Raw genomic sequence first — 13,310 nt, 5'->3', positions numbered from 1 at the left:
GAGTAGTAGATATTCTGACAGGAATATAAGGAAGTTTTACTTCATACAGGATGGCAATTTAGCTTTTTTAAAAAAATACTTGCTTAAATTATCCAAAGTTGACAAACTAATGCAAGCGTATACTTCTGGAACTGAAAAAACAACCCAGACTACAGCAAGTATTACAGTAAACCATCACACGCTGGACTAGAAGTGTAAAAGAATGTTCTAACATAACAAAGCAGTATCATGCATGTATATACCACAGAAAAGATGAAATTCCAAAAGCTACTTCCCAGTTTTCTTTTTAAATCTATACTTGTAAATCGTGAAAGCGTGCAACGCTGAAGTATCCTTATAAGGTAAATAGAAATATCATTTGCCAGAGCTGGTAAACAGGAAGACATAACCTACATAAGAAAAATCACACAAACAGCCAAGGAAAAGACACAAGTGCTGCTCAAGATTCTGGTACCAAATAATTTGCTTGCACGGAATACTTATTCTAAAGCACATTTAACTGATACAGAGCAAGTATGGCAGTAACGCTGTGTCAGGCATGCAAACTATGTAAAGACATGCACGTCCCACCAGCAGACACTGCCAAACTGTAATGGGTGAGTAATGCTTAACTTCTAAACTTGCAATTTTTGAGGAACTTGAAGCCAGACTTGAAACAATGGAGAAGTATTCTCTGGCGACATGTTTACCTCAATCCATTAACAATAACCTTGGATGAAAAATGGGAACTAAAACAAGGATATGAAAGTTCAGTTTACATTTCAACAGGACAGAACTGGGAAAATTCTGTTCTCTGTTATGTGGGTTAAAAAATAGAGAAAGCATTCAGTGATGCTACTTTACTTTACACCAACATAAAACACAGTAAAATTTGCTAAACTAACCTCCACTTAGAATCTCTATTTCCCTCTGCTCTTATCTTCAAATCAGTTCATTTAGCTCCAGGCTATTCTTCTGGATCCATAACATCAACAGTGATTAAAGTAACAAGCAGAAAAAAATCCTAAATATGCTGGATTTTTTTTTTTAACCTTTGTAGTACGTTTACAGTGAAAAATATGCGTAAAAATCAAGAAGCTACAACTCTGACTTAAAAATAAAGCATTCTCAGGCTATTATTTATGTCCTTTTGGGGTGGCAAGGAACATCCATTAAATCACTGTGATTCTCAGAGAAAGTGTCTCTTTTTTTAAAACAAGCAAGCAAAAAAATATTCTGTTACTCCTCCCCAGATCTCTAGAGCTACTTACAGTTCCAGAATAAGAATGACATCTGTTTTGTTCTCATAAACATCATGCAGTGTGATCACATTAGGATGTCGAATCTCTTTTAGTATGCCGACTTCTCGCTCGATATCTTCCCGGCTCACTCCACGCCGGCTGGATTTCGTTCTCCGTTTCTTGATGAATTTTGCTGCAAACTGCTGACCAGTGCTTTTCTCACGGCATTTTTTCACTACAGCAAACTGCCCACTAAAAAAAAAAAAAAAAAGGGGGGGGGGGGAGAATGAAGATGAGTGTTTGGTTCAAGGATGTTTAGAGTTAAGGATAATTTTTTTGTTGTTCTGCAAGAGAAACAGTCCTTAGTTTCTTCCAATCTATATGATCTGTCAATGTTCACTGTATTCTATCCTTGTTTTTTTAAAAGTTTTTAAAACAATACTGGGTTTCAGAACACTGCTTTGGTTTTTAGTTTCAAAAGCACAGACTAAATACAGTAATATCAAGACAACATCATCACAGTTATTGTATCATCTTATTAAGTAGGAAGAGTTTGAAGGTGAGAAAAGTACCGAGGCACTGAGGAACAAAAACTTGTGATTGTGTTGCAAACCAGAAGAAACTCCAGGAAGCTGCTGACTCCAGCATGTTATCAGTGATGTATAAGCCTGCTACTGCTAGATGTACACACGGATTCAGATCAGAAATCTCCAGGAATCTTAATGCTGAGTTAAAGCAAGAACAGGATTTCTAATACTGAGTTTTCCTTTTAGGTTTTCTTAATCTCTTGCTGAGGATTCTCTAGCAATTCTGGTTTTGGTTTATTTCACTGTACAAAGAATTTGCAGAATTACAGAATGTACCAATGAGAAAATGTTCTGAAGTTAGCCTACGCTGTTAACTAAAGAAGCGGTGTCCCCTAAAGTAGACTTAGAACTGCGGTTAAATTAAAGCTAAGCCTAGTAGGCTTGACTACCTACACAGCGATGTAACATGTAGGCATGTACAATTTCACCCAGCACCTGGAAGAGGAGCTAACCTGTATTAGTGGTTAATTAATACAGGGAGATCTCTAGGAAGATGCATCACCCACAAAAAGGGCATCACATAATGATAAAGTGCCAAGTGGGAATCACTCAAAGCTATACATCTCATGCATGAACTCAATGCACAATACTGATTATTATTATTGGAGAATGAACATGTGCCAAATACGCTGACAAAGTAATTAAACAATCAAGGAATGCATGACAGATAGACAATAGAAGATGGTAACTCATCAGCAACAGTGTTATACAATAAACGAAGACAGAAAGTGCTGTAAGGGAAAAATCACACTCATGATTTTTGAATGTAGAGGGCTGATCAGCTGAGAATGTTTTATGCTGCTGGGTCACCACTACCACCATTACTATGCTGACTCCATACAGTACCCTGAGTATCAAATTGTCTTGAACTGGGACATGCAGTTGGGCAAGGCTAAATGACTGTCACCTGCAGAAGACAGGGCAGAGACAGATCCTCTCCTATGAACTCCTAGAAAGGGACTCTAGAGTAGCCACCACCAGCTGGGAAGCCTCTGAATGGAGCCACAGGCAGTGAGAAGTAAACTCTGCGAGAAGCAGTCAACAGTTTTAAGTGTTGAGGTTTGGTTGTATTTCAATGTTACGATCACCATTCAAGTGTCATTCTTAATTATTTCATGAAATCAGTTTATGAACTAGTGAGATAACTTTTATGTTGCATGAAAAAAATCCTTGCCTTAAACTCCTCCCCCCTCCCCCAAATCTGGACAAAGTTGTCAAGGGCCAGGTTCACCAGAGAAGGCCCAACATGTTATTATTACAAACCGCAGTGGTCAGAGCAGTGATTTAGACTGCACCATATCCTCTTCCCCATTACATGCAGGCTGGAAGACCTGCTTCACTTGCCTAGACTTGGTCAGCTAGGGCTATCTGAGATGCTCTTGGACACCTAAGACATTCATATGGGACCAGCAGATAAGGCACAGGATCTCTGGAAGATCTGTGTCATCCTAAACTGGCAGCAGAGGGCTAGACAAAGTACCCTAAGGTACCTCAACCCTCTCTGCTTGCTTCAGATCAGCTCCACAACAACTCTTCCTCCAACAGCTGCTCTGGGTTTGATCTCCAATGTCTGAGCAATTTTGCACAGTGGGACAGCCAGCCAGAGTGGAGCACGTACTCAGGTATTCACACTGCTGCAGAGAAATGCAACCAGAGTTTTCTGGACCCTGCTTACGAGGGGAGGAAAAGCAGCAATTCTCTCACTCTCTCCCCCACAACATGCACATCTCCACAGAGATAGTCAGTTTTATTTAAAAAGCAATCAGCTTTTCAGAAAGTTCACAGTTCCAGAGGAAGTGCAAAGTCAGGCAGTAGACAGATGTAGGCATCACCACAACTCTGAACAGCTACTCAAGCTCACGGACCAGAAGGAAGTAAAAAGCCATTGCTTGCCTTTTGGCCACCTGGCTGGCTTTTGGGCTAGAAGCCTAAACTGCCTGATAGAGGAAGAAAAATATTTCTGCTTATAATTCATCCATAGGCTTGAATGCTACGTGGCTAACCACTTTCTTATCGATGCTCACCTTTTAAGTTTGGCAAAAGCTACTGCTTCATTTAAAAAAAAAAAACAAACAACAAAACAAAATGAAAAAAAAAAAACCCAAAAAACCCCCCCACAACGCAAACCAAACCCAACAACAACAAAACCCAAAAGACTAAAAACCAAAATTACTGCCAACATCACCTCTGGAGAGGCTGGGACTGAAAAGTAACTCTGAAGTACAAGGACATACAGTAATTTTTGATATCCAAGAACATTTAATTATAAAAGTTAACTGGGATTAAGTTATCTATGTTTCACTGACAAAGCACGTATCATTGACTTCTGGAAAATTCTGGTATTTGAATTTCTGATCTTTAGCCCATGACAGAATTTTTCCTTTATCACTTTTTCACTGAGAGAGTAATGCATTTTAGGCTTGCTTCTAAATGAAAAACATTCTGTAAGTGCTTTTAAACATGCACTGGCTGTGGATCTGTAGGCTAAAGAAAGATGATTTTTCCCAGTATTATTCATATTTGAATTACACCATTCCCCAAAGCCACTTCATGCTTCCGATGCCCTTAAGGCTAAGGCTGTTTAATCTTCCTTTGGCAATGGGTCAACTATGACGTTACAGCATGAGCTGACCTACTGAAACAAAGGGGACCAGGTAAGACAAGTAGATCTCTTCTCTCCTCCTCTTCTGAGCTATGTAGCTTTATGTTTTCAGTCTTATACTTTCTTCTCCAACTACAACCACCTGTTTGAAGGATGTCCTGATCTATCACTATTCAATATAAAAGTGTTATCAGAAGACCAATACATTGTTTAAAACCACATGAGTTTATAGGTTGGTCCCACCCACGGTTTGTCAGGATGTCAGGCTCCAGAAATCTTTGACATTGCTCAAGACTGCAAGAAAGTTATCAACTAACAGGTATCTAGAATAAGTGCCAGTTATACACCAAATAACCTTCTTATTATTGCTGTTGTGGTATTCAGCACATAACCCCACAATTAGTTGTTTGTTATTAAATGCTGTACATGCAGATCACACTTAAGCTGCAATCAAAGGGGCTATTTCATGCCCAGGATCCCTAAGCCACACCATTTTACAACTCTCTGTAAACTCCTGTTTTAAAAGCAGAGGAGAGGTGTAAATCAAAGGCTATTTACTGGGCTCTAACCCCTAGAACAGCAGTGACAAGCTGTTATAAGTCAGCTCTGTATGGGCTAACATATTTATATCCAGTAATATTCTCCCACAGATCCTACAGTTTCAGATCCAGCATTCATTCATATAGCATCTTCAAAGACAGAAAAACCCTTTAGTTTAAGTTCCCTTGCTTTTGTAGGTTTGATTTAAAGTGGGTGGGATCAAAAAGTGATTGCCATTTTAGTAAACAATTACACTGAAAAAAAATACAGAAGTAAATCACAAACTCACACTTAATAAAGTATCTGACTTTTTTTTTTCCACATGGCAGAATCAGGTTAAACAGCGAAGCAGGATGACAGCTTGACATGAGAACAAATACTTCTGCTAATAACAGTAATTTGTTTTGTGATCTTGTAATTCTTACTCAACCAGCAGTTAATTACTACCCTAAATCCACTCTTTTTGGGACACTTGGCATGGTATCTCCACATCCAGTGATTTTTCAGACTCACTTCAGAACAAGTACTTATCCCATTACCTAATAATTACATTTCTCTATCTTTTTTACATCGTAAGACGACACACACTGCCCCTTACTCTCTCTCTCTCTGTGTATATATATATGCAAAAGCTATGCAGGGAGGTGATGGAATTGCCACTAAAGTGCCTATACTCCACCCTATATTGGTCCTGGCTTAGTGGGATCACAAAACAACTATTCATTAGCATGCATTATGGACCGTTTTAACTACGGAGATCGATGTTTTAGAATTCAAGAGAAAAACCAAAAAAGTCCTTTCATTTTTTCCAGAAGGATGATCACAGTGATTAGGGGTGGCAGACACTCTGTATTCCTCCCCATTCCCAGCCTTCTGCACCAGCTCTTCCTGGCTAGCTGCTTCTGCGAGGAGTGAAACTCTTCCCCCAAGAACCCTCCGGAAGAGGTCCAAGCTGGGACACAGAAATGCTTAAGTAACCCCCAGGGACCAATTTTCTAGTATCTATTGCCACAATAGGGCAAGCATGGGAGAATTCTCCATGCCATTTTCCGAGGACTGCATTCAAAAGACAAAGTTTAATGGGAGCAGGGCATAGGAGTAAGGAAAAGTGTTCTGTTGACATCAGAGTAGTAAGATGTTTTGGTATGCTTCAGACACTTAGGCACCTTTTTTCCTATTTTAAAAATTTGGTATTCACTACTCAACTCTGAAAATGCAATATATTAAGATCCAACTGCTTTTACTACTTGTTTGACTGCTTTCCTTTTTAGAATTATACTAATCCAACAGAAAGAGACTTACATAATACTATTAGATTAGCCCGTGAAAGAAACTGCAACTCAACCATAGAGCCATTTGTTTTCCCCAACAAAACAGTTACTAGCAGACTGTGGACACCTCTGCCTTTCCTCACAGATCTGCAGCAGGGAAGGCCAACTGAGCAGGGGACTTCCACCCCCAGCAGTGTCTCAGGGTCAGTCAGCTCCATCAGTCACCACCGCCACCCCCTGTCATCAAGGGCATCTGAGCTGCTTCTGCTAGTAAGGTTAACTCTCACAAAACTCTCTGTTAAGGCAGCACTACCTTAGTCTTTTCCAAAGGAAAGGAAGACTTCTCCACAAACTGTGAAGGGTTATAGCTACATTAAGTCCCCCTCCACCTTCTAAATCAAGCAAAACAACATTTCCAGTTCAGCCACAATGCCAAATTGGAGGCAACCTCTTTCCCCGCCTTCCTCTCTCCCTCTTTATGGTCTTGCAAAAGACAGTAAACTTCATGAGGCACTTGAGAGCCTCTCTTGCATGTATAATGCTTACAGCACCACAGCTGAGAGTCACTAGCACAAAGCATTACACTCACCCCATTGAGGAGGTAAGCGATTAGCAGGGTGGGGTAAGCCGTGGTTAACAGAGCACTCGAAGCAGATGCGACTGGGAAGCAGTAGTGTTTCATTCATGTGTACCACACTCAAAAGACAACCTGTTTCACGGAATAGCAGCTTTAGTGCTAGCTACCAGCATTACGCCTGCAAGGAAAAATCTTCACTGATCTTGACAGATAAAGAAACTGGGATACTCTAAACCAAGGTATCTTGCCAGGTAAAGCTTCTCTAAGTGTGCATGTACATCTTTTCTTTTCCCCACAGAGGACACATTAGGGAACATAAGGGCCCTTTCCCCCAAATCACTTTTCTAATTTTGTAGCCAACCAAAGAACCAACCATGCAGGACTGACTGATAAGCTCGTAGCATATTTGTTTAGGCTCTGAAAGTCAGAAATACTTGCACAGTGCTCATGATTTTTGTGCTCCTTCCCTTGCCCTGCTATGTTTAATTCTCTAGCACAGATGCTGAGAGAATGCCAGAAGTACTGTTTAGCTGCAAACCCTCCAAGTACTGGAGAGCTTTGAAAAGAAACGGCAAAAAACATGAAGATGAGAATATTGCAGGACAGCTGTATCTGAAGGACACATGGATCCTGGATAGATGATTAGGCTGTTTTTTTTTTTTTTTTTAACAGTTCTGGCAAAACAGTTTTCAATGTAAGTAACAAGTTTACACTTCAAGTGATGACACAGACACACATCTCTCAGTTGACAGTGGAGCTGTCTGCTTTGTTTCCGTGGCGAAGAAATGCATTTTCACAGTCCACAGTGAGCCTAAGTGGCAGCACTCGAAGTACTTGACCACTCGGTAACATGGAGGAACAGCACCTAATTACTTGGTAGGAGAAAGAGGCACAAGCACCTGAAGCCTATCGATCACCATAAGCATGTTTCAGCTGCACATAAACACTCGTTATAGGAAAGGGCACACTGGCCATAGCACAATAGATATAGTAACTTTGGGAGATGCATGAAAAAAAGCAGTACTAAAGAAAAGAGGCAAAAGAAGAGTTAAACGTGATACAGCATTTAACCTAAAAAGAAAATACTCCTCAAATGCTGTATAAGTGACTAAGCAGAATAAGCCAGCTGAAATCTGATGGTGCACCAGAGATCATTGTTAAGACTGGTCTTCTCCAACTACTACTAGTACAGAAAAGCAAATATAAGGACTTAATTAAACTTGACCATGAAACTATAAATAGTAGCGTGCTGCAAGTACAGAGGCAGAAGAGTAACACACGTTATGCACTTGTGCAGTATGTTTCCAACACGTACCGAGTTAAACAAATGTACCAACAACTGGTATTTCCTAAATTCTGAGTTCCTTTTTATGCATAGATGTGTTTATACACTTACGAACTCTGTGTCTCTTAAATTCCTTTTCCTAATTTCTGACTTAGAGTATCTTTTCGTGTCAAATTACCAAGTTTCAGAAGTACCCTGATCCCCATATAGTGACTCAATGTATGTCATGATAAAATAGTTTATCTTTCAGTATGAATACATCAAATATTTCATTTAAAGTTATTTTACCAAAACACCCAAAGTATAAAAAGGACTTATTCCCTTACGTAATATTGTAAGCAACCCCCCCCCCAAACTTTCAAAATAATCTGTATTATTAGCCTATGAAATACTTCCAGTTAGAAAAAACATTGCATTATCAGATACCATTTTTTGCCTGTATAAATTAGCTGAAACCTCTGCTGTACTACCTATTCAAATACAGTTTGAACAGTGTAACTGTAAACTTATCAACGAAATTAACAGAAAGAGAAACGCTCTGATAGTTGTGTAACAGATGGTATCACAAGATGAAGCAGTCAGAATTTGAGGTTTCAAACACTGTAAGAAGCAGGTGGGCTAAGTTAACTTTTTAAGCATATCCATAGACTAAACTACCTACCTAACTTTGTATAGCTGAAGTCAGGTTGCAGGACAGATCAGACAGTGAAGAATCGCAGAAGGAATTTGTCCAATCTGTTCTTCCCTCCAGCATTTTATAAGCTCACATCTCATACTTTTGTGGTTTGGTTATTCTAAAAGCAACTCATCATGCATTTCAGCTATGTATTTATCTGCTGCACAAATCCTCTTGTGCTGTCAGCCTCAGCACATTACGCGGATGAAACTGGAAGTGTCTGTCGCTCTGCTGCTTTCTGCAATTTCATTAGGCTAACGGACTTCTCTAGATGTTTACTAAGCTTACAGAAAAGTCATTTTTCAGTCTCTTCATTGTTTTCTTAGAAACTCAGAAGAGCCAGTAGTCCTAAAGGAGGACATAACAGCATGATAAAGAACCTTGTCTATGACAGAGCACAAGAAAGATACCACACTGTTTACTGTTTGTTATTATTTCTTACATGCTTTCTATTGCTCCGAGTCATGTATCAAAAATTTTAGAGGAATAATTACATGGGATAATGGATTGAGAGAGAGAGAAAGAGAGAGAAAGATGGAAATACAGAAGACTACTACTTTGTCTGTGTAGGTGTATGCATGTGTATCCAGTACTGAATGGAAGACTATGCTACAAAGTGTCTTCATGATACTAGTTTATCCTAGTATTATATCACTTTCTGGGCTGCACAATTAAAAAGGCAAGTGATCAGGGGTGTGACTGGCATTGCCAAGGCTCACTGCACAGACTGTTATCCATGTACACATTCAGTCAAGATCGCATCTCACTGAACACAGCTCCCCAGAATAGTAATTACTGTTAAGCACGAGCAGATTAATCAGATGGCTCTGGCAGGCTCAGAGAAACGGGGATGAAGAAAGCGAGCTAGATTTAGAATATTTTTAGTGTATTGTACCCACATGTTTAAAGTAAACCAAGCACACATGTACACCTTCCCATGGCCCTTTCCCAACACCCTCACCTAAAGGAAAGGGGCTGATCTGCTTGGGACATTCTCATTCTCCTCAGAGAACTATGACAAAAGTTTTCCAACACAGTTAATGCTAAACAAGTTAAACTGTTGGAGTGTGCATGCGTGCACGCACCTGTGCATACATTTGCTGAGCTGAAAAGCACTTAGTAACTAGTACAGTCCATCACACAGAGATGATGGAAAGTGGATTCTACGTTATCAGCAATTTGACAGTAAACTTCAACTGCAGATGACTGAAGAATTGTTCCTATTTAGAAACAAGAAGTTTAGGGAAAAAAAATGTAATCTCATGATGATTAGGCTTAATTTTGTGAAGTGGAACAAAGGACGAGTTAAAGAAAAAAATCTAGCTCTTTTCCTCCTGTTTACATGCAATACATGCAAATGCTTTCACCTACTCTCTGTGTACATATATGTCAGTATCTCTCTATACATCACAACAAGAGCATTGTAAAAATAGGATACAAACATAAAATATGACTGCATGATATTTTGTTTATAGTTTATTTTATACACACGATACTGTGGAGTGAATAGATAGATACTCGATATATTCCATCTTTGTAAGCACTAACTGAGTTACTGTCCTTGAAAAGGGTTTTAATTAGAAACATAGCACCTTGAAAAAGAAATTAAAAGAGTCAAAAAGCCTGCAACATTTGCATCCTGCTGATGTACTTTGCCTAAAGGCTAATGCACAGCCCTTGCCAAGTATGGATGCTATGTAACCAAATGAGAGTGCAGTCCTCTCTTTTATCTGAGAAGATTTTTTTTTTCCCTTTAAGGAAGGCTTTGTTTCAGGTCAGGGCTCTAAACTGAACAGGATTTCAGCGTGCAAAATGTGTTCTGACTGGGTAACATCAAATCTCCCCATGAAGTTGCAAATATATCTGCTCTGTATGATTCCTGAGTGTTGGCATATGACCTCAGAGTGGGGAGAAGAGTGGAAGGAATTGCAAAAAGCAGAGTTAGAGATGTTTTATTGTGTGATTCAATGAGAAAACAGTTATGAAAACACTTGAAAAAAATAGCAGCGTAGGTTCTGTTTGAAACAGAGGCCATTTGTATTCTCCTTATGTAGTCCACCTCCTTGATATTTAATCAGATGTGACTGAACTGTGGTTTACTTCACCACTTTAAAGGGATGTTTAGTACTTGAGTCACGATGCATCACACATTACAGTATAGGAAAAAGTAAATAATGTTCAAGAACATTCTAATTACCCAAAATAAAGGCAAAGATATTAAATTATAACCAAGCACTAGAACAGAAACATGTATAGCAAATTTAATATAAGCAAACCACATGAAGAACATCACCTCTGAAGACTTTATCTGCATTGAACACAAATTTGTCTCTATTTAAAGATACTATTGGTTTTAGGTTCAAAATGAGGAAGACGAATACAGGAGTTATAGCAAAGCATGGAAAGCTCTGTACAAACCAAGTAAGAGTCTTTTGTATACACAATACTTCAACAAATATTTATTATCTAAACTGAACTACCACACAAAGCATGTAATTGTGAGATACAGTCAAGGCTTACCAAGGCACTTCATCACTGTTCAAAAATACTAAATAACATTTAATAAGTTAAATAACAAACAAATTTAACTAGGACTTTAAATAAGAGTTAACATCTGTAAACTCAAATTGGCAGATAACAACTCAATAATGTAATAGAGATTTCAGTAAGTCCTTCAAAAGCTGCTTGCTCAGAAGAAAATGCTTTGCAAAAAAGATGCATCTTAAAGCCTCTGCACAGTCCTTAAGCTTAACCTCTGAAGCTGCCCAAACTGTGTGTTTCTATATACTACATTAGTCTTAAACTCTGCTTAACATTTTTATTGACTTTTCATCTTTAAGGGAAAGAAAAATTTCCTATGACTCAATTTCCCTCAACTTAGATAATTGTAAAATGAATTTAAGTTCTATTTTCCCAGGTTGTCTTCACATTTCTTATGGCATTAAAAATAACCCTTATAATTTTCTTTTTCATAGCCAATAAAAGAGGGATTTATACAATTCAGATGCAAAATAAGTGAAAAAAACCCACACATTAAATCATTACTTTATGATAGAGACATGACACAGAACAACCTCATACAAAATGTTATGTAAATGCGTAAGACTTAATACTGATGCATACTTTAGAAGATTTAAGCATTCGCACGGAAGTCTTTAAACTATTTCTATGGGTCGTATTTCTCTTTTCAGCACTATGATGGAATCATTTCGGGAAGTACTTGAAGATTCTTGGAAACAGCTCCCATCTGTTAAATGTAATACTGCATCTGCTTTCCAGTGATGACCTTTGAATAATATGTTTTATTGCTTTAAACATACAGCTGCAACTGTCTCATGAGTTTACTCCACCTGCTGATTAGAAATAATGGCAGGGGCAACTGTCAACTCAAAACTGACAAGTCCAAGATTTAAGAGAGTTTGGAGCATGGCACCTCCTACTACTCATCCTCCTTTCCTTTCTTCCACCCCAATCGTGAACTGATTTCCTGGTTATGATACATTGGATAAACAAGGCTTGCTGTCACCAGGTGGCCCACTGTGGCAACGTGATGAGACACTGCGCAATGTGCACCACTCATTTTGCTGTATTGCTAGTAGTCTTTTTTGGTCAAAGTTTTGCAATACAAATGAAACACCGCTTGTTTGCCATCCAACTTTTTTGAAAAACTAATTTTTGAGTAAGCTGCATAGTTTCATAGGCTGTTTATCTCTGGTGTTTACCACCTTCAGCCCTCTTCGTCCCATTCGCTGTGCTCTTTCAATGTAATTGAAAGTTTTCCTTCTCATTATTTTCACAACTGTCAGTCCACTGTATTTATTTTCCTCACTAAGCCCTCTTAATTCCAGATTTTTATGATCTCCACCTTCACCTCCAACCTCAGCACTCTCAAGTCCACCTCTCTTGTACCTTGCTAGATGTAGGTGTTGTAGCCATGGTGTCCAAAACTTGGAAAACTTACAAATTCCTCCTCGCTCCTTCCAGGTCTGCTCTCTTTACTGCTTTTCCCTGTGCTTACACATTCACCTGAGTCCAGTGGGATTGCTAGGTACTCAGGTCTCTTCCTGAGGCACAATTAAAGAAATGAATCGCCAGTCCCCACAAAGTCTCTCCTAGGAGAGACACCCTCCTCCAAATCACCCTCTTGCTGCATATACTATGTCCTGAGCACACCACTTCGTTTCCTTCCAACTTGCCTAGCTTACCTTTGCCATAAACTGGCAAAACACACCCAAGAAACATACATGGGGAAAAAAAACACCCCAACCCTGACAATTACCCTTCCTTTCTGGATTAAACAGAGTGCTGCACCCCAAACATGGCGTTCACACTTTCCCAGCACCTTTAACACTCAGTAGAGCTTACTTATTACTTAGAGAGAAAAAATTAATCAGAACCTATTAAGTTCTCAACTATGGATGTACAAAACGGGTGGACTCATAGCATGTTCAAATTAAAGTACACAGTCTTAAACAAATTCTTTACTATAAAGGAATAAACAGTAAACTAAGTTAATAATGTAAAGCTTCAACATACCTCATTAAAAAAATAC

General features: G+C 38.9%; 1 protein-coding gene across 2 annotated transcripts in view; it reads right to left on the bottom strand.

Moving 5' to 3' along the window:
- Nucleotides 1-13,310, bottom strand: part of DAPK1 (death associated protein kinase 1) — a 90,379-nt gene that overhangs the window by 50,214 nt on the left and 26,855 nt on the right. For both annotated transcript variants that reach the window (XM_075527051.1, XM_075527053.1), the window contains exon 2: nt 1,251-1,472. In XM_075527051.1, coding sequence (XP_075383166.1) covers nt 1,251-1,472 — 222 coding nt within the window. The remainder of the gene's footprint in view (nt 1-1,250; nt 1,473-13,310) is intronic.

The sequence above is a fragment of the Mycteria americana genome, chromosome Z, assembly GCF_035582795.1.
Source record: "Mycteria americana isolate JAX WOST 10 ecotype Jacksonville Zoo and Gardens chromosome Z, USCA_MyAme_1.0, whole genome shotgun sequence".
Taxonomy (NCBI): Eukaryota; Metazoa; Chordata; class Aves; order Ciconiiformes; family Ciconiidae; genus Mycteria; species Mycteria americana.
The sequence above is the reverse complement of the archived record's forward strand: the minus strand, read 5'-3'. Positions and strand labels throughout refer to the sequence as shown.